The sequence below is a fragment of the Drosophila biarmipes genome, unplaced genomic scaffold, assembly GCF_025231255.1.
Source record: "Drosophila biarmipes strain raj3 unplaced genomic scaffold, RU_DBia_V1.1 ptg000007l, whole genome shotgun sequence".
In the NCBI taxonomy this organism is placed as follows: Eukaryota; Metazoa; Arthropoda; class Insecta; order Diptera; family Drosophilidae; genus Drosophila; species Drosophila biarmipes.
The window spans coordinates 4,403,566-4,424,330 of NW_026114528.1; the positions used below are offsets into that span (position 1 = coordinate 4,403,566).

General features: G+C 34.0%; 2 protein-coding genes across 5 annotated transcripts in view; one reads left to right on the forward strand and one right to left on the reverse strand.

Annotated features, from left to right (window-relative positions):
- Positions 1 to 557: 557 nt before the first annotated feature.
- LOC108027471 (unextended protein) overlaps positions 558 to 20,765 on the reverse strand; it is a 124,919-nt gene continuing 104,711 nt past the window's right edge. The window contains exons 8-9 of one of the 3 annotated variants that reach the window (XM_050889765.1): positions 13,610 to 13,987; positions 558 to 757 (exon numbers count right to left, since the gene is read on the reverse strand). In XM_050889765.1, coding sequence (XP_050745722.1) covers positions 573 to 757; positions 13,610 to 13,987 — 563 coding nt within the window. In that variant the 3' untranslated portion in view covers positions 558 to 572. Of the gene's footprint in view, positions 758 to 4,060; positions 5,430 to 9,091; positions 9,292 to 13,609; positions 13,988 to 20,765 lie in introns of those variants that run through there. The other 2 variants (XM_050889764.1, XM_050889766.1) reach the window with 2 other exon arrangements.
- LOC127011720 (uncharacterized) lies at positions 8,019 to 20,550 on the forward strand. Of its 2 annotated transcripts, none has more exons than XM_050889786.1 (2): positions 8,019 to 8,201; positions 20,129 to 20,550. In XM_050889786.1, the coding sequence occupies exons 1-2, from the start codon at positions 8,117 to 8,119 to the stop codon at positions 20,431 to 20,433; spliced, it is 390 nt and encodes a 129-aa protein (XP_050745743.1). In that variant the 5' UTR covers positions 8,019 to 8,116; the 3' UTR covers positions 20,434 to 20,550. The 2 variants fall into 2 exon arrangements, with proteins under 2 accessions (XP_050745743.1, XP_050745742.1); XM_050889785.1 differs by lacking the exon at positions 20,129 to 20,550 and adding an exon at positions 11,423 to 11,844.

The following is a 20,765-nucleotide window of genomic DNA, read 5'->3' on the forward strand; positions in this document are numbered from 1 at the left end:
TTCCATGCAAGCTCTACCAATTAAAGTAAGTAAGTAAGTAAGTAAAAACCCGAAATAGGCCTTAAAACAATTTTGATTTGACCGCGCTATTTTTTTTACTCTCGAATTACAACCGCCATTTATCGTATTTTAATTGCTTATCGATGTTACTATCGATTTGCTTAAACAATATTTTACTTGTTTGCACACCACTATTTAAAATTTGGCGTCCTATTGTGAAATTCATAAACTTTTGAAAAATAAAATATGTCGCGACAAACCATTCAGGACGCTGTAAATAAAAAAAGTGAATGTGTAAAGCTTATAGAAAATGAAAAAGGCAGGAGTGATGTGTGGAAGCTTTTCGTTTGTTTATTATAATGGCAATATCGTCGATTTTGTGTGCTGCCGGAGCTGTAAGCATGTGCTGGTGCATAATTCGAAACAAGACACGGGCACCCTCTGCCGCCATAAGTGCAATCCACAACAAGACGCCCTTAAGACACAGCCCAAATTGGACATGTTCGCCAAAAAAATTTATAATATAATTATTTTCACTTAATAATACACCAAATTTGGATAACTTTCTGCAGTTATTGGGGCTTAATTTGCTTATTTTTGGATATATCACCTTGCTTTGGCAAAAGTGGTATAGAAGCTGCTGTCTTATATCTGTTACCGCGCCCTTCAGTTTGATGATCGTCTACTTCTGAAGCAACTAAACTACTACTTATTGAATCATTATCCATTTGCTCTGGGTTGTTTATCTTTCGATCACCTTGAATGTGTTTGCTGGCACTATTGTTTCTCTCGTCGTGAGATAAATTCGTATTCGAAGGGAAGAATTTCCGCTCCGGTTAGTTAAGGATTGACGCTTCGTATATGGATTTGGTAAAAGGAATGGTGTTTTTTCATCTTCTGTTACAGAGTGTAATAAACGTTCCACTTCGTCATCAAATGTCTCATTTAAAAATGTTTCTGATTTACTCCTTTTTTCCAATAATGTACATTTTTTTGCCGTAAGGTAAAAAAACTCACTCTTAAGAAAAGACCAAATTTAGTTTAAAATTTAAATTTAATAAAAATTTAAATATCAAGTTAGTCGCGTCGATTGAGAAGCGGGCAAAACGGTCGAAAACCTTTTTTTTAAATATAAACTGTTCTATTTATATAATTTATAAATTATTTTCGATTTATATAAATAAAGAAATAAAGGTGTCGTTTGCTTAAACTAAAGCTGGTAGCTTTCAATTTCGATAGCTTCTAAAGCAAATAACTTCGTTACTTTGAGTCCGATCACAAAAAGCATATTAAAAGCAAAACCAAAAGAACAAGGTTTTTGTAAGCTTTCGATATAACTATCGTATAAACAAAGGACATTTTTTTGGATCCATCCACGTCGAAATATATTTTTACGATGCCGCTCCCTGGGTGGAGAACAAATCGCGGCAAATGTTTTTACAGGATTCACAATAAATACGTCGTTACTTAAAGTTAACGATACATACCAAAATCACATTTATTTTTCCGTCTTAATAAAAAAGAAAAAAATGTTGCTTCGGTGTAAATATTTTTATACCCTTGCAGAGGGTATTATGATTTCAGTCAGAAGTTTGCAGCTCAGTTAAGGAGACGTTTCCGAACCCATAGAGTATATATATTCCTGATCAGCGTCACTGGACGAGTCGATCTAGCCATGTCCGTCTGTCCGTCCGTCTGTGCGTCCGTTTTTACGAAAACTAGTCTCTCAGTTTTAAATCTTTCCCCAGTCTTCTTTCTATTGCAGGTAGTATATATGTCGGATCTTATAGCTTTCATAAAAACTATCGGGGAAAAAATTTTTAAAAAAAGTATATCTTTGGTGTCTTTTAACATGTACGACTATATCATATAGCTGCCATGTTCCTATGGCATATCGGAAAATGAGTGGTAAAATAATATAAAAAATTTATATCTTCGGTGTTTTTTAACATATAATCTTGTAAGCTTAAAAATAAAATTTTTTATTTGGTCTTGAATTTTGAATTAAATTTTATTAAAATCCGACGACTATATCATATAGCTGCCATAGAAACGATCGGAAAATTAATCGGAAAACATGAAAAAAATTATATCTTTGGCGTTTTTTAACATATAACTCTTTAAGCATTTTTTCATTAGTTCTGAATTTTGAATTAAATTATAGCAAAATTGGACGACTATATCATATAGCTGTCGTAGGAACGATTGCAAAATTGGTGGGAAAATAATATAAAAAAAATTATAGCTTTGGGGTTTTTTGACATATTTCTTATATATATAATATTGGGAATACAATTTTTTATATCTTTAAGAATTTCGAACTCAATTTAATAAAAATCGGACAACTCTAACAACATATAGATGTTAAAAAAATGGTCTAAAAATAAAACAAAGAAATATCTTGTGTTTAATATCAAGTCAGCAACAATCCTTAAGAATTTCACATGGTGTTACAAAAGATTATTTCTTATAAGGGTAGCAAGGGTATACAAACTTCGGCTTGCCGAAGTTAACTTCCTTTCTTGTTTAAAGTATGTTTAATTCGTAACAAAAGTGGTGGGACTATGAGCACTATCTGCGAAAAACCCAAGCGGCATTTGTTGCATCATTGTAGTTGCATCATTGTAGTGCTCTATGATTGTTACTTTTAATTAAATGACGAATTGAGCCCGCAGTTTCGATAAGAAAAAATTATATAAATAACTTACCTTGCTTTGCTTACTACTGTGGGGAAAGAGTAAGGTGAATTTGTGTGTAAAATTAAAATTCTTTATTTATTCTCCTGATTCAATTTCATCCCCTTTAAAGTAATTCCCTCCCGATGAAATACACTTATGCCAATGTTTTTTCAAATCCTCGAAACAGGCCAAATAGTCCCTTTCCGGTATAGCCAAGAGCGCTCTCGTCGATTCGGCTTCTATATCTTCAATCGACTTGAAATAGCCAGAAATCACACGGAGCCAAATCAGGAGAATACGGTGATTGCGGAACGATATACGTCGAATTCTTGGCGAAATGGTCACGAAAAGTGCAGTGTGCGACGGTACATTATCGTAACGCATAACGCTCAAATAATATTCCTTATTAACTGTTTGGCCAGGTGGAAGGAATCCATAGAGCACCACACCACGAAAATTGAAATAAACTGTCATCATAACCTTAATTTTTAACGACTTTGACGTGCCCTCCTCGGTCTGGCCTCGCCTTTAGCATGATATTCGCATGATTGGTCAGTTGTTTCAGTATCATAAGCATAAATCCAAGTCTCATCGCCCAAGATTATGCATTTGAGCTTGTCCTGAAAGACAGGAAGCATTGTTTCACACACATCAACGCGATGACATTTTTGCCTGAAATTGAGCGTTTTCGGTACAAAACGACACTTTACTTTTCGTAGGCCCAAATGGTCTTTCAAAATGGTTTACTCAGATCCTTCTGATATTCCGACCATACCGGTTAGGTCTCTAACAGTCAACGTGTTGGTCATCTGTTGACGTTGATGGTCGCCCGGAGCGCACCAAGTCATCAACACGTTCCCGACCCTCATTGAAGTCTTTGTACTTATAAACATTTGTCTGGGACATGGTAGAATCACCAAAGGGCTTTCGCAACATCCTCAACGTTTCCGCAGCCGAAATTTCATTCCGCAAACAAAATTTGATGGCACTTCTCTGCTCAATTAAATCAACCATTGTAAAAATCGACAAATGCACTCTTGATCGTTCGGTAAACACAAGCGTAAATGTAGTACCGATACTGACATTGACATGAAATTTCCGCCAGATGTCATTAGCACTCCTGCCAGTTCAAGAAAAAATAAATCGTCCGCCATCTTAAGCCAGCGAATTTAAAATTGAAAATTCACCTTACTTTTTGCCCACAGTAGTACATACCTACATGTATGACATCGATTTATATAAGTATTTTATGACAGCATTTTTGTCATATAACAGACTTAATAGTAAATGTGGAATGAGTGGGGGCACTAGGGGTCACCGCTGCGCTACCGAAAATGCCTCCTTCAATGCCCAAAACATGTGTAAAAATGTGCACCGTGAAATAAACTCAATATAGTTTGTTTTATTTTTTACATGAAACAAATTACACGTAATAACATACATTTAATACAGTATTTACAATTCATTTTTAAAGCAAATCTAACGAAAGTCACTTTTGGTTTAGATTATTAACATTTTTAATTTTTACTTACTCGACATATTAATATAGTATACAATTATAGGTTTTTAAATAACTGATTATTTTAATGAATTCAGAAGCAAATGTAGCTGAAAAAAAGATTAGCCACCCAGAAAAAATTATATAAGGAAGTTTCTGTTTTTATTAAGTGAATTGTGATATTAAGCACTCAAGTTTAAACAAAATAACATTTTGGATATTTTTATTTAAGCAATGCAAGGGTATACACCAATGTGGCTGTGTTTACAAACGCATTTAAGTTTTAGTAAAGCAGTATTACATTTTATTTGACTGACGTCTTAAACATATCGTTGAGTCATTCCTAAAGCAACTTCACGAAAAATGAACAAAAAAAAAACTGAAATTAGCGGCATGATGACATGACTTCTTAAGTACGTTATTTACGAGGCAACAATATATATTAAAAATAAATATAAATATATAATCAAATATTGATGGTATTTATATATTTGTTTTACTACCCCCGAATAGGCATTTATTGATTTTATTACTATAGGAGGGCTCAGTTAGTCAAACATTTTCGTGCAAAAATGAGGGTTGAATAAGAAAGTGAATTAGACAATTTTTTAATGTATCTATAAGGGCTTTGAATTTATAATATAATTATTTTCACTTAATAATACACCAAATTTGGTTAACTTTCTGCAGTTATTGGGGCTTAGTTTGCTTATTTTCGGATATATCACCTTGCTTTGGCAAAAGTGGTATAGAAGCTGCTGTCTTATATCTGTTACCGCGCCTTTCACTTTGATGATCGTCTACTTCTGAAGCAACTAAACTACTACTTATTGAATCATTATCCATTTGCTCTGGGTTGTTTATCTTTCGATCACCTTGAATGTGTTTGCTGGCACTATTGTTTCTCTCGTCGTGAGATAAATCCGTATTCGAAGGGGAAGAATTTCCGCTCCGGTTAGTTAAGGATTGACGCTTTGTATATTGATTTGGTAAAAGGAATGGTGTTTTTTCATCTTCTGTTATAGAGTGTAATAAACGTTCCACTTCGTCATCAAATGTCTCATTTGAAAATGTTCCTGATTTACGACTTTTTTCCAATAATGTAGCTTTTTTTGCCGTAAGGTATAAAACCCTTTTGATTGCAATGTAAATCACGTCAGATATAGCACGAACGGGGTAATCAGGTACAAAAGATTGTCGAATCTTTGAATCCATATTTAACGATTGCAATGATCCCATTTGTGTTGGAGAGTCTAAAAAAAGAAGGTATGCAGATAATATTTAGAATTTTGTAGGCGGTTGGAATAGTAAATACTATATTTGTCTTATATTCAAATACATAATTATGCAAATAAACTTAATGTATTGCAAACACTTGACATACTTTAAGAGAAACATGAAAAAGAAAGGGGGTGGTGCTGGGGGTGGTGCTTGTGATTTTTTTCCTGACGACAACGAATGGTACATTAATGTATGGCATTCCAAAAATGTCCTATCCAATTTTTACAAAGAAATATTCAAAAACATAGCAATGTTAGCAATTGTTCCGACTAGTCTCGAAAAAAAGTTGAATTGCGTGGGCAATGCCTCGGCGCTGGATAATCAGAAATCGATTTTTTTGTGAAATTGCAGTTTTTAAATTTTTTGATGACTTTGAAGGTTAAAAAAAAAATTTTTGCGATAAATTTGGTTAAATAGTGTTTAAAATTTCAAATCAATTAACAGTATTTAAAACTTAACTTTATAATTTTAAAATGTAAAATTTAAATCAAACATTAATATTTATTATAGGTTATAGGAAAGAAAATAGAGTAACAAAAATTATTTTACTTCAAATAATTTGAGACTGGGATCAGAAAATAATAAAAAAGCACACACAAAAATACAATGGTAAATCTTAAAAAACTTAAAAATCGATGATCATAACTCGTTTTCACCTTGGTAATGTTTTTTTTAACAATTTAACTAATATTGTCTCTATGGTTGACGTGAAGTCTGTCTCTACAAAAATAATGAATCTTAATATAACATCTCAACCCTCTATCTCTTGCCGCGATCTCAGCGTTCAAGTGATGCTCAATAAGAATAGAGTTATAGCGTTGGAGAACTGGTTACTTGAATGCCCACGAGTTGATGATGATTGATTGATAAAACATTGAATGCAAATGTGTAGTAGGGCATATAATCAATTTTTTGACATGCGTGTAAATAAAATAAATGTTCTTCTTCTTTTCAAACCTCGATTTTGCAAATACCATAAGTTCGGATAAAAAACTAATGCAGATATGATTATACAAGTATACGTACAATTATTAACATAATTTAACATCAATAGGCCTGCACCAAGAAAGTATCGATCGGTGATATTGACTGCCTTTTTATAAAAGAAAATTAAACAAGAATGGAAGTTAGCTTTGGTAGCCGAATTTTGTATACCCTTGCAGTTATAAGAAATAATGAAACTAAATTAATTGGTAATTGAAAAAAATAGAAAATATTTTACTCGGATCTGGGGCAGTTAAAGAGCAGCAAAGGCTTGAAGATGGTATTAAAAGCCATACAGACCGACATGAAAAATAATGGAAGGCTTCAATGGAATTGGTTTCCTAGAAATGTATAAAATATTATATGCAGAAAGCCAAAACCACTCTTCAAGTTTGAGCAATACAAGGTGAGTTCCAAAGTAAACAGAACTTTTTTAATCTAGCGCCCTCTAGTGGCGCCATCCATATGCCAACTGGTGCGTTAGAATCTGCTATCGTTTATCGACTTCCAGTAATTGAATTCATAAAAAATCAGCGGAAATTGATGGAAATAGAATTGAACATCTCCAAAACATCGATTGCACGGTTTTTCCGCACAAATTGACTGACGTCCAAAAATTAGTCAGAATTCGAAGGACATCATTAAAGAGGCAAAAAAAGACCCGAACTTCCTTTATAAGATTGTGACTGGGGACGAAACGTGATGTTTTCAATATGATCCCGAAACGAAACGCCAGAGTGTCGAATGGAAGGCGCCGGACGAATAACCCGAAGATGGAAGTTGGCGTTTGTTGCATCGATCGACGCTTGAGTCTGACTATTTGACCAAAAATCACATTTTAACCATCAACCACTCCTCGTATTCAGCTGATATGTCACCGTGCGACTTCTACCTTTTCGGAAAAATACATTTGACGATAAAAGGAATGCGTTATGCAGACGTAGAGGCCATTCAAAAGGCTTGTACCGGCATACTGGCGGCCATACCGGGCAACAAACCAAATACCAAATTTGATTTTTCGGTACAGCGGTCTATACTATTAACAACTAATGTTGTAGTTGTGTAAATCAGGCTTCAACCAGAAGCAACTAAATTGTAAAAATAATAGAATCAAATCAAACTTTTGGTTTTTTCGGTATTATCTTTTCTATTTTTAAAAGTAAAATTTTTCAATGTATCGAATATCGATTATTGAAAAAATCGGACAAGTATATCATATTCAAAGCTGCCCTTAGTTTGATCAGAAATTTTGAACAATATTGGCTTTGTTAATTTGGATTATTTCTCTTGTCCTCTGGGAAAGAACTTTTTAAAGAGGGTTCACCCATATCTCAGTTTCAAAGATGTAAATAATCAACTTTTTTTCCGAACGTTCCTATGACAGCTATATGATATAGTCGTCCGATCTTATTAGAATCTAATTCAGAACTAATTAAAAAATGTTATTTCCAAGCTAAGAAGGTTATTTTTTAAAAATCACCAAAGCTTTAAATTTTAATTGCTTATCGATGTTACTATCGATTTGCTTAAACAATATTTTACTTGTTTGCACACCACTATTTAAAATTTGGCGTCCTATTGTGAAATTCATAAACTTTTGAAAAATAAAATATGTCGCGACAAACCATTCAGGACGCTGTAAATAAAAAAAGTGAATGTGTAAAGCTTATAGAAAATGAAAAAGGCAGGAGTGATGTGTGGAAGTTTTTCGTTTGTTTATTATAATGGCAATATCGTCGATTTTGTGTGCTGCCGGAGCTGTAAGCATGTGCTGGTGCATAATTCGAAACAAGACACGGGCACCCTCTGCCGCCATAAGTGCAATCCACAACAAGACGCCCTTAAGACACAGCCCAAATTGGACATGTTCGCCAAAAAAATTTATAATATAATTATTTTCACTTAATAATACACCAAATTTGGATAACTTTCTGCAGTTATTGGGGCTTAATTTGCTTATTTTTGGATATATCACCTTGCTTTGGCAAAAGTGGTATAGAAGCTGCTGTCTTATATCTGTTACCGCGCCCTTCAGTTTGATGATCGTCTACTTCTGAAGCAACTAAACTACTACTTATTGAATCATTATCCATTTGCTCTGGGTTGTTTATCTATCGATCACCTTGAATGTGTTTGCTGGCACTATTGTTTCTCTCGTCGTGAGATAAATCCGTATTCGAAGGGAAGAATTTCCGCTCCGGTTAGTTAAGGATTGACGCTTCGTATATGGATTTGGTAAAAGGAATGGTGTTTTTTCATCTTCTGTTATAGAGTGTACACCACTATTTAAAATTTGGCGTCCTATTGTGAAATTCATAAACTTTTGAAAAATAAAATATGTCGCGACAAACCATTCAGGACGCTGTAAATAAAAAAAGTGAATGTGTAAAGCTTATAGAAAATGAAAAAGGCAGGAGTGATGTGTGGAAGCTTTTCGACTGTGTTTATTATAATGGCAATATCGTCGATTTTGTGTGCTGCCGGAGCTGTATGCATGTGCTGGTGCATAATTCGAAACAAGACACGGGCACCCTCTGCCGCCATAAGTGCAATCCACAACAAGACGCCCTTAAGACACAGCCCAAATTGGACATGTTCGCCAAAAAAATTTATAATATAATTATTTTCACTTAATAATACACCAAATTTGGATAACTTTCTGCAGTTATTGGGGCTTAATTTGCTTATTTTTGGATATATCACCTTGCTTTGGCAAAAGTGGTATAGAAGCTGCTGTCTTATATCTGTTACCGCGCCCTTCAGTTTGATGATCGTCTACTTCTGAAGCAACTAAACTACTACTTATTGAATCATTATCCATTTGCTCTGGGTTGTTTATCTTTCGATCACCTTGAATGTGTTTGCTGGCACTATTGTTTCTCTCGTCGTGAGATAAATTCGTATTCGAAGGGAAGAATTTCCGCTCCGGTTAGTTAAGGATTGACGCTTCGTATATGGATTTGGTAAAAGGAATGGTGTTTTTTCATCTTCTGTTACAGAGTGTAATAAACGTTCCACTTCGTCATCAAATGTCTCATTTAAAAATGTTTCTGATTTACTCCTTTTTTCCAATAATGTACATTTTTTTGCCGTAAGGTAAAAAAACTCACTCTTAAGAAAAGACCAAATTTAGTTTAAAATTTAAATTTAATAAAAATTTAAATATCAAGTTAGTCGCGTCGATTGAGAAGCGGGCAAAACGGTCGAAAACCTTTTTTTTAAATATAAACTGTTCTATTTATATAATTTATAAATTATTTTCGATTTATATAAATAAAGAAATAAAGGTGTCGTTTGCTTAAACTAAAGCTGGTAGCTTTCAATTTCGATAGCTTCTAAAGCAAATAACTTCGTTACTTTGAGTCCGATCACAAAAAGCATATTAAAAGCAAAACCAAAAGAACAAGGTTTTTGTAAGCTTTCGATATAACTATCGTATAAACAAAGGACATTTTTTTGGATCCATCCACGTCGAAATATATTTTTACGATGCCGCTCCCTGGGTGGAGAACAAATCGCGGCAAATGTTTTTACAGGATTCACAATAAATACGTCGTTACTTAAAGTTAACGATACATACCAAAATCACATTTATTTTTCCGTCTTAATAAAAAAGAAAAAAATGTTGCTTCGATGTAAATATTTTTATACCCTTGCAGAGGGTATTATGATTTCAGTCAGAAGTTTGCAGCTCAGTTAAGGAGACGTTTCCGAACCCATAGAGTATATATATTCCTGATCAGCGTCACTGGACGAGTCGATCTAGCCATGTCCGTCTGTCCGTCCGTCTGTGCGTCCGTTTTTACGAAAACTAGTCTCTCAGTTTTAAATCTTTCCCCAGTCTTCTTTCTATTGCAGGTAGTATATATGTCGGAACCAGCCGGATCGGACAACTATATCTTATAGCTTTCATAAAAACTATCGGGGAAAAAATTTTTAAAAAAAGTATATCTTTGGTGTCTTTTAACATGTACGACTATATCATATAGCTGCCATGTTCCTATGGCATATCGGAAAATGAGTGGTAAAATAATATAAAAAATTTATATCTTCGGTGTTCTTTAACATATAATCTTGTAAGCTTAAAAATAAAATTTTTTATTTGGTCTTGAATTTTGAATTAAATTTTATTAAAATCCGACGACTATATCATATAGCTGCCATAGAAACGATCGGAAAATTAATCGGAAAACATGAAAAAAATTATATCTTTGGCGTTTTTTAACATATAACTCTTTAAGCATTTTTTCATTAGTTCTGAATTTTGAATTAAATTATAGCAAAATTGGACGACTATATCATATAGCTGTCGTAGGAACGATTGCAAAATTGGTGGGAAAATAATATAAAAAAAATTATAGCTTTGGGGTTTTTTGACATATTTCTTATATATATAATATTGGGAATACAATTTTTTATATCTTTAAGAATTTCGAACTCAATTTAATAAAAATCGGACAACTCTAACAACATATAGATGTTAAAAAAATGGTCTAAAAATAAAACAAAGAAATATCTTGTGTTTAATATCAAGTCAGCAACAATCCTTAAGAATTTCACATGGTGTTACAAAAGATTATTTCTTATAAGGGTAGCAAGGGTATACAAACTTCGGCTTGCCGAAGTTAACTTCCTTTCTTGTTTAAAGTATGTTTAATTCGTAACAAAAGTGGTGGGACTATGAGCACTATCTGCGAAAAACCCAAGCGGCATTTGTTGCATCATTGTAGTTGCATCATTGTAGTGCTCTATGATTGTTACTTTTAATTAAATGACGAATTGAGCCCGCAGTTTCGATAAGAAAAAATTATATAAATAACTTACCTTGCTTTGCTTACTACTGTGGGGAAAGAGTAAGGTGAATTTGTGTGTAAAATTAAAATTCTTTATTTATTCTCCTGATTCAATTTCATCCCCTTTAAAGTAATTCCCTCCCGATGAAATACACTTATGCCAATGTTTTTTCAAATCCTCGAAACAGGCCAAATAGTCCCTTTCCGGTATAGCCAAGAGCGCTCTCGTCGATTCGGCTTCTATATCTTCAATCGACTTGAAATAGCCAGAAATCACACGGAGCCAAATCAGGAGAATACGGTGATTGCGGAACGATATACGTCGAATTCTTGGCGAAATGGTCACGAAAAGTGCAGTGTGCGACGGTACATTATCGTAACGCATAACGCTCAAATAATATTCCTTATTAACTGTTTGGCCAGGTGGAAGGAATCCATAGAGCACCACACCACGAAAATTGAAATAAACTGTCATCATAACCTTAATTTTTAACGACTTTGACGTGCCCTCCTCGGTCTGGCCTCGCCTTTAGCATGATATTCGCATGATTGGTCAGTTGTTTCAGTATCATAAGCATAAATCCAAGTCTCATCGCCCAAGATTATGCATTTGAGCTTGTCCTGAAAGACAGGAAGCATTGTTTCACACACATCAACGCGATGACATTTTTGCCTGAAATTGAGCGTTTTCGGTACAAAACGACACTTTACTTTTCGTAGGCCCAAATGGTCTTTCAAAATGGTTTACTCAGATCCTTCTGATATTCCGACCATACCGGTTAGGTCTCTAACAGTCAACGTGTTGGTCATCTGTTGACGTTGATGGTCGCCCGAAGCGCACCAAGTCATCAACACGTTCCCGACCCTCATTGAAGTCTTTGTACTTATAAACATTTGTCTGGGACATGGTAGAATCACCAAAGGGCTTTCGCAACATCCTCAACGTTTCCGCAGCCGAAATTTCATTCCGCAAACAAAATTTGATGGCACTTCTCTGCTCAATTAAATCAACCATTGTAAAAATCGACAAATGCACTCTTGATCGTTCGGTAAACACAAGCGTAAATGTAGTACCGATACTGACATTGACATGAAATTTCCGCCAGATGTCATTAGCACTCCTGCCAGTTCAAGAAAAAAATAAATCGTCCGCCATCTTAAGCCAGCGAATTTAAAATTGAAAATTCACCTTACTTTTTGCCCACAGTAGTACATACCTACATGTATGACATCGATTTATATAAGTATTTTATGACAGCATTTTTGTCATATAACAGACTTAATAGTAAATGTGGAATGAGTGGGGGCACTAGGGGTCACCGCTGCGCTACCGAAAATGCCTCCTTCAATGCCCAAAACATGTGTAAAAATGTGCACCGTGAAATAAACTCAATATAGTTTGTTTTATTTTTTACATGAAACAAATTACACGTAATAACATACATTTAATACAGTATTTACAATTCATTTTTAAAGCAAATCTAACGAAAGTCACTTTTGGTTTAGATTATTAACATTTTTAATTTTTACTTACTCGACATATTAATATAGTATACAATTATAGGTTTTTAAATAACTGATTATTTTAATGAATTCAGAAGCAAATGTAGCTGAAAAAAAGATTAGCCACCCAGAAAAAATTATATAAGGAAGTTTCTGTTTTTATTAAGTGAATTGTGATATTAAGCACTCAAGTTTAAACAAAATAACATTTTGGATATTTTTATTTAAGCAATGCAAGGGTATACACCAATGTGGCTGTGTTTACAAACGCATTTAAGTTTTAGTAAAGCAGTATTACATTTTATTTGACTGACGTCTTAAACATATCGTTGAGTCATTCCTAAAGCAACTTCACGAAAAATGAACAAAAAAAAAACTGAAATTAGCGGCATGATGACATGACTTCTTAAGTACGTTATTTACGAGGCAACAATATATATTAAAAATAAATATAAATATATAATCAAATATTGATGGTATTTATATATTTGTTTTACTACCCCCGAATAGGCATTTATTGATTTTATTACTATAGGAGGGCTCAGTTAGTCAAACATTTTCGTGCAAAAATGAGGGTTGAATAAGAAAGTGAATTAGACAATTTTTTAATGTAACTATAAGGGCTTTGAATTTATAATATAATTATTTTCACTTAATAATACACCAAATTTGGTTAACTTTCTGCAGTTATTGGGGCTTAGTTTGCTTATTTTCGGATATATCACCTTGCTTTGGCAAAAGTGGTATAGAAGCTGCTGTCTTATATCTGTTACCGCGCCTTTCACTTTGATGATCGTCTACTTCTGAAGCAACTAAACTACTACTTATTGAATCATTATCCATTTGCTCTGGGTTGTTTATCTATCGATCACCTTGAATGTGTTTGCTGGCACTATTGTTTCTCTCGTCGTGAGATAAATCCGTATTCGAAGGGGAAGAATTTCCGCTCCGGTTAGTTAAGGATTGACGCTTTGTATATTGATTTGGTAAAAGGAATGGTGTTTTTTCATCTTCTGTTATAGAGTGTAATAAACGTTCCACTTCGTCATCAAATGTCTCATTTGAAAATGTTCCTGATTTACGACTTTTTTCCAATAATGTAGCTTTTTTTGCCGTAAGGTATAAAACCCTTTTGATTGCAATGTAAATCACGTCAGATATAGCACGAACGGGGTAATCAGGTACAAAAGATTGTCGAATCTTTGAATCCATATTTAACGATTGCAATGATCCCATTTGTGTTGGAGAGTCTAAAAAAAGAAGGTATGCAGATAATATTTAGAATTTTGTAGGCGGTTGGAATAGTAAATACTATATTTGTCTTATATTCAAATACATAATTATGCAAATAAACTTAATGTATTGCAAACACTTGACATACTTTAAGAGAAACATGAAAAAGAAAGGGGGTGGTGCTGGGGGTGGTGCTTGTGATTTTTTTCCTGACGACAACGAATGGTACATTAATGTATGGCATTCCAAAAATGTCCTATCCAATTTTTACAAAGAAATATTCAAAAACATAGCAATGTTAGCAATTGTTCCGACTAGTCTCGAAAAAAAGTTGAATTGCGTGGGCGACGCAATGCCTCGGCGCTGGATAATCAGAAATCGATTTTTTTGTGAAATTGCAGTTTTTAAATTTTTTGATGACTTTGAAGGTTAAAAAAAAAATTTTTGCGATAAATTTGGTTAAATAGTGTTTAAAATTTCAAATCAATTAACAGTATTTAAAACTTAACTTTATAATTTTAAAATGTAAAATTTAAATCAAACATTAATATTTATTATAGGTTATAGGAAAGAAAATAGAGTAACAAAAATTATTTTACTTCAAATAATTTGAGACTGGGATCAGAAAATAATAAAAAAGCACACACAAAAATACAATGGTAAATCTTAAAAAACTTAAAAATCGATGATCATAACTCGTTTTCACCTTGGTAATGTTTTTTTTAACAATTTAACTAATATTGTCTCTATGGTTGACGTGAAGTCTGTCTCTACAAAAATAATGAATCTTAATATAACATCTCAACCCTCTATCTCTTGCCGCGATCTCAGCGTTCAAGTGATGCTCAATAAGAATAGAGTTATAGCGTTGGAGAACTGGTTACTTGAATGCCCACGAGTTGATGATGATTGATTGATAAAACATTGAATGCAAATGTGTAGTAGGGCATATAATCAATTTTTTGACATGCGTGTAAATAAAATAAATGTTCTTCTTCTTTTCAAACCTCGATTTTGCAAATACCATAAGTTCGGATAAAAAACTAATGCAGATATGATTATACAAGTATACGTACAATTATTAACATAATTTAACATCAATAGGCCTGCACCAAGAAAGTATCGATCGGTGATATTGACTGCCTTTTTATAAAAGAAAATTAAACAAGAATGGAAGTTAGCTTTGGTAGCCGAATTTTGTATACCCTTGCAGTTATAAGAAATAATGAAACTAAATTAATTGGTAATTGAAAAAAATAGAAAATATTTTACTCGGATCTGGGGCAGTTAAAGAGCAGCAAAGGCTTGAAGATGGTATTAAAAGCCATACAGACCGACATGAAAAATAATGGAAGGCTTCAATGGAATTGGTTTCCTAGAAATGTATAAAATATTATATGCAGAAAGCCAAAACCACTCTTCAAGTTTGAGCAATACAAGGTGAGTTCCAAAGTAAACAGAACTTTTTTAATCTAGCGCCCTCTAGTGGCGCCATCCATATGCCAACTGGTGCGTTAGAATCTGCTATCGTTTATCGACTTCCAGTAATTGAATTCATAAAAAATCAGCGGAAATTGATGGAAATAGAATTGAACATCTCCAAAACATCGATTGCACGGTTTTTCCGCACAAATTGACTGACGTCCAAAAATTAGTCAGAATTCGAAGGACATCATTAAAGAGGCAAAAAAAGACCCGAACTTCCTTTATAAGATTGTGACTGGGGACGAAACGTGATGTTTTCAATATGATCCCGAAACGAAACGCCAGAGTGTCGAATGGAAGGCGCCGGACGAGCCGAAACCCAAAAAATTGCGCCTCAAAAGTGAAGTCAATGCTGATTTGTTTTTATGATATGATATGAAGGTATTGTCCACAAAGAGTTTGTTCCACCCTGACAAAACGTTTGGTGCTCCGTATTCGACTTGTTCGGCCCAAATAACCCGAAGATGGAAGTTGGCGTTTGTTGCATCGATCGACGCTTGAGTCTGACTATTTGACCAAAAATCACATTTTAACCATCAACCACTCCTCGTATTCAGCTGATATGTCACCGTGCGACTTCTACCTTTTCGGAAAAATACATTTGACGATAAAAGGAATGCGTTATGCAGACGTAGAGGCCATTCAAAAGGCTTGTACCGGCATACTGGCGGCCATACCGGGCAACAAACCAAATACCAAATTTGATTTTTCGGTACAGCGGTCTATACTATTAACAACTAATGTTGTAGTTGTGTAAATCAGGCTTCAACCAGAAGCAACTAAATTGTAAAAATAATAGAATCAAATCAAACTTTTGGTTTTTTCGGTATTATCTTTTCTATTTTTAAAAGTAAAATTTTTCAATGTATCGAATATCGATTATTGAAAAAATCGGACAAGTATATCATATTCAAAGCTGCCCTTAGTTTGATCAGAAATTTTGAACAATATTGGCTTTGTTAATTTGGATGATTTCTCTTGTCCTCTGGGAAAGAACTTTTTAAAGAGGGTTCACCCATATCTCAGTTTCAAAGATGTAAATAATCAACTTTTTTTCCGAACGTTCCTATGACAGCTATATGATATAGTCGTCCGATCTTATTAGAATCTAATTCAGAACTAATTAAAAAATGTTATTTCCAAGCTAAGAAGGTTATTTTTTAAAAATCACCAAAGCTTTAAATTTTAATTGCTTATCGATGTTACTATCGATTTGCTTAAACAATATTTTACTTGTTTGCACACCACTATTTAAAATTTGGCGTCCTATTGTGAAATTCATAAACTTTTGAAAAATAAAATATGTCGCGACAAACCATTCAGGACGCTGTAAATAAAAAAAGTGAATGTGTAAAGCTTATAGAAAATGAAAAAGGCAGGAGTGATGTGTGGAAGCTTTTCGTTTGTTTATTATAATGGCAATATCGTCGATTTTGTGTGCTGCCGGAGCTGTAAGCATGTGCTGGTGCATAATTCGAAACAAGACACGGGCACCCTCTGCCGCCATAAGTGCAATCCACAACAAGACGCCCTTAAGACACAGCCCAAATTGGACATGTTCGCCAAAAAAATTTATAATATAATTATTTTCACTTAATAATACACCAAATTTGGATAACTTTCTGCAGTTATTGGGGCTTAATTTGCTTATTTTTGGATATATCACCTTGCTTTGGCAAAAGTGGTATAGAAGCTGCTGTCTTATATCTGTTACCGCGCCCTTCAGTTTGATGATCGTCTACTTCTGAAGCAACTAAACTACTACTTATTGAATCATTATCCATTTGCTCTGGGTTGTTTATCTATCGATCACCTTGAATGTGTTTGCTGGCACTATTGTTTCTCTCGTCGTGAGATAAATCCGTATTCGAAGGGAAGAATTTCCGCTCCGGTTAGTTAAGGATTGACGCTTCGTATATGGATTTGGTAAAAGGAATGGTGTTTTTTCATCTTCTGTTATAGAGTGTACACCACTATTTAAAATTTGGCGTCCTATTGTGAAATTCATAAACTTTTGAAAAATAAAATATGTCGCGACAAACCATTCAGGACGCTGTAAATAAAAAAAGTGAATGTGTAAAGCTTATAGAAAATGAAAAAGGCAGGAGTGATGTGTGGAAGCTTTTCGACTGTGTTTATTATAATGGCAATATCGTCGATTTTGTGTGCTGCCGGAGCTGTATGCATGTGCTGGTGCATAATTCGAAACAAGACACGGGCACCCTCTGCCGCCATAAGTGCAATCCACAACAAGACGCCCTTAAGACACAGCCCAAATTGGACATGTTCGCCAAAAAAATTTATAATATAATTATTTTCACTTAATAATACACCAAATTTGGATAACTTTCTGCAGTTATTGGGGCTTAATTTGCTTATTTTTGGATATATCACCTTGCTTTGGCAAAAGTGGTATAGAAGCTGCTGTCTTATATCTGTTACCGCGCCCTTCAGTTTGATGATCGTCTACTTCTGAAGCAACTAAACTACTACTTATTGAATCATTATCCATTTGCTCTGGGTTGTTTATCTTTCGATCACCTTGAATGTGTTTGCTGGCACTATTGTTTCTCTCGTCGTGAGATAAATTCGTATTCGAAGGGAAGAATTTCCGCTCCGGTTAGTTAAGGATTGACGCTTCGTATATGGATTTGGTAAAAGGAATGGTGTTTTTTCATCTTCTGTTACAGAGTGTAATAAACGTTCCACTTCGTCATCAAATGTCTCATTTAAAAATGTTTCTGATTTACTCCTTTTTTCCAATAATGTACATTTTTTTGCCGTAAGGTAAAAAAACTCACTCTTAAGAAAAGACCAAATTTAGTTTAAAATTTAAATTTAATAAAAATTTAAATATCAAGTTAGTCGCGTCGATTGAGAAGCGGACAAAACGGTCGAAAACCTTTTTTTTAAATATAAACTGTTCTATTTATATAATTTATAAATTATTTTCGATTTATATAAATAAAGAAATAAAGGTGTCGTTTGCTTAAACTAAAGCTGGTAGCTTTCAATTTCGATAGCTTCTAAAGCAAATAACTTCGTTACTTTGAGTCCGATCACAAAAAGCATATTAAAAGCAAAACCAAAAGAACAAGGTTTTTGTAAGCTTTCGATATAACTATCGTATAAACAAAGGACATTTTTTTGGATCCATCCACGTCGAAATATATTTTTACGATGCCGCTCCCTGGGTGGAGAACAAATCGCGGCAAATGTTTTTACAGGATTCACAATAAATACGTCGTTACTTAAAGTTAACGATACATACCAAAATCACATTTATTTTTCCGTCTTAATAAAAAAGAAAAAAATGTTGCTTCGATGTAAATATTTTTATACCCTTGCAGAGGGTATTATGATTTCAGTCAGAAGTTTGCAGCTCAGTTAAGGAGACGTTTCCGAACCCATAGAGTATATATATTCCTGATCAGCGTCACTGGACGAGTCGATCTAGCCATGTCCGTCTGTCCGTCCGTCTGTGCGTCCGTTTTTACGAAAACTAGTCTCTCAGTTTTAAATCTTTCCCCAGTCTTCTTTCTATTGCAGGTAGTATATATGTCGGAACCAGCCGGATCGGACAACTATATCTTATAGCTTTCATAAAAACTATCGGGGAAAAAATTTTTAAAAAAAAGTATATCTTTGGTGTCTTTTAACATGTACGACTATATCATATAGCTGCCATGTTCCTATGGCATATCGGAAAATGAGTGGTAAAATAATATAAAAAATTTATATCTTCGGTGTTCTTTAACATATAATCTTGTAAGCTTAAAAATAAAATTTTTTATTTGGTCTTGAATTTTGAATTAAATTTTATTAAAATCCGACGACTATATCATATAGCTGCCATAGAAACGATCGGAAAATTAATCGGAAAACATGAAAAAAATTATATCTTTGGCGTTTTTTAACATATAACTCTTTAAGCATTTTTTCATTAGTTCTGAATTTTGAATTAAATTATAGCAAAATTGGACGACTATATCATATAGCTGTCGTAGGAACGATTGCAAAATTGGTGGGAAAATAATATAAAAAAAATTATAGCTTTGGGGTTTTTTGACATATTTCTTATATATATAATATTGGGAATACAATTTTTTATATCTTTAAGAATTTCGAACTCAATTTAATAAAAATCGGACAACTCTAACAACATATAGATGTTAAAAAAATGGTCTAAAAATAAAACAAAGAAATATCTTGTGTTTAATATCAAGTCAGCAACAATCCTTAAGAATTTCACATGGTGTTACAAAAGATTATTTCTTATAAGGGTAGCAAGGGTATACAAACTTCGGCTTGCCGAAGTTAACTTCCTTTCTTGTTTAAAGTATGTTTAATTCGTAACAAAAGTGGTGGGACTATGAGCACTATCTGCGAAAAACCCAAGCGGCATTTGTTGCATCATTGTAGTTGCATCATTGTAGTGCTCTATGATTGTTACTTTTAATTAAATGACGAATTGAGCCCGCAGTTTCGATAAGAAAAAATTATATAAATAACTTACCTTGCTTTGCTTACTACTGTGGGGAAATAGTAAGGTGAATTTGTGTGTAAAATTAAAATTCTTTATTTATTCTCCTGATTCAATTTCATCCCCTTTAAAGTAATTCCCTCCCGATGAAATACACTTATGCCAATGTTTTTTCAAATCCTCGAAACAGGCCAAATAGTCCCTTTCCGGTATAGCCAAGAGCGCTCTCGTCGATTCGGCTTCTATATCTTCAATCGACTTGAAATAGCCAGAAATCACACGGAGCCAAATCAGGAGAATACGGTGATTGCGGAACGATATACGTCGAATTCTTGGCGAAATGGTCACGAAAAGTGCAGTGTGCGACGGTACATTATCGTAACGCATAACGCTCAAATAATATTCCTTATTAACTGTTTGGCCAGGTGGAAGGAATCCATAGAGCACCACACCACGAAAATTGAAATAAACTGTCATCATAACCTTAATTTTTAACGACTTTGACGTGCCCTCCTCGGTCTGGCCTCGCCTTTAGCATGATATTCGCATGATTGGTCAGTTGTTTCAGTATCATAAGCATAAATCCAAGTCTCATCGCCCAAGATTATGCATTTGAGCTTGTCCTGAAAGACAGGAAGCATTGTTTCACACACATCAACGCGATGACATTTTTGCCTGAAATTGAGCGTTTTCGGTACAAAACGACACTTTACTTTTCGTAGGCCCAAATGGTCTTTCAAAATGGTTTACTCAGATCCTTCTGATATTCCGACCATACCGGTTAGGTCTCTAACAGTCAACGTGTTGGTCATCTGTTGACGTTGATG

What these genes read in the sequence shown, in the direction of transcription:
- LOC127011720 (XM_050889786.1), top strand. Translation starts at nt 8,117, where the DNA reads ATGAAAAAGGCAGGAGTGATGTGTGGAAGTTTTTCGTTTGTTTATTAT. An exon ending in TTTTGTGTGCTGCCGGAGCT is followed by an intron (nt 8,202 to 20,128) that starts GTAAGCATGTGC and finishes TCCTCGAAACAG; the next exon opens with GCCAAATAGTCCCTTTCCGG.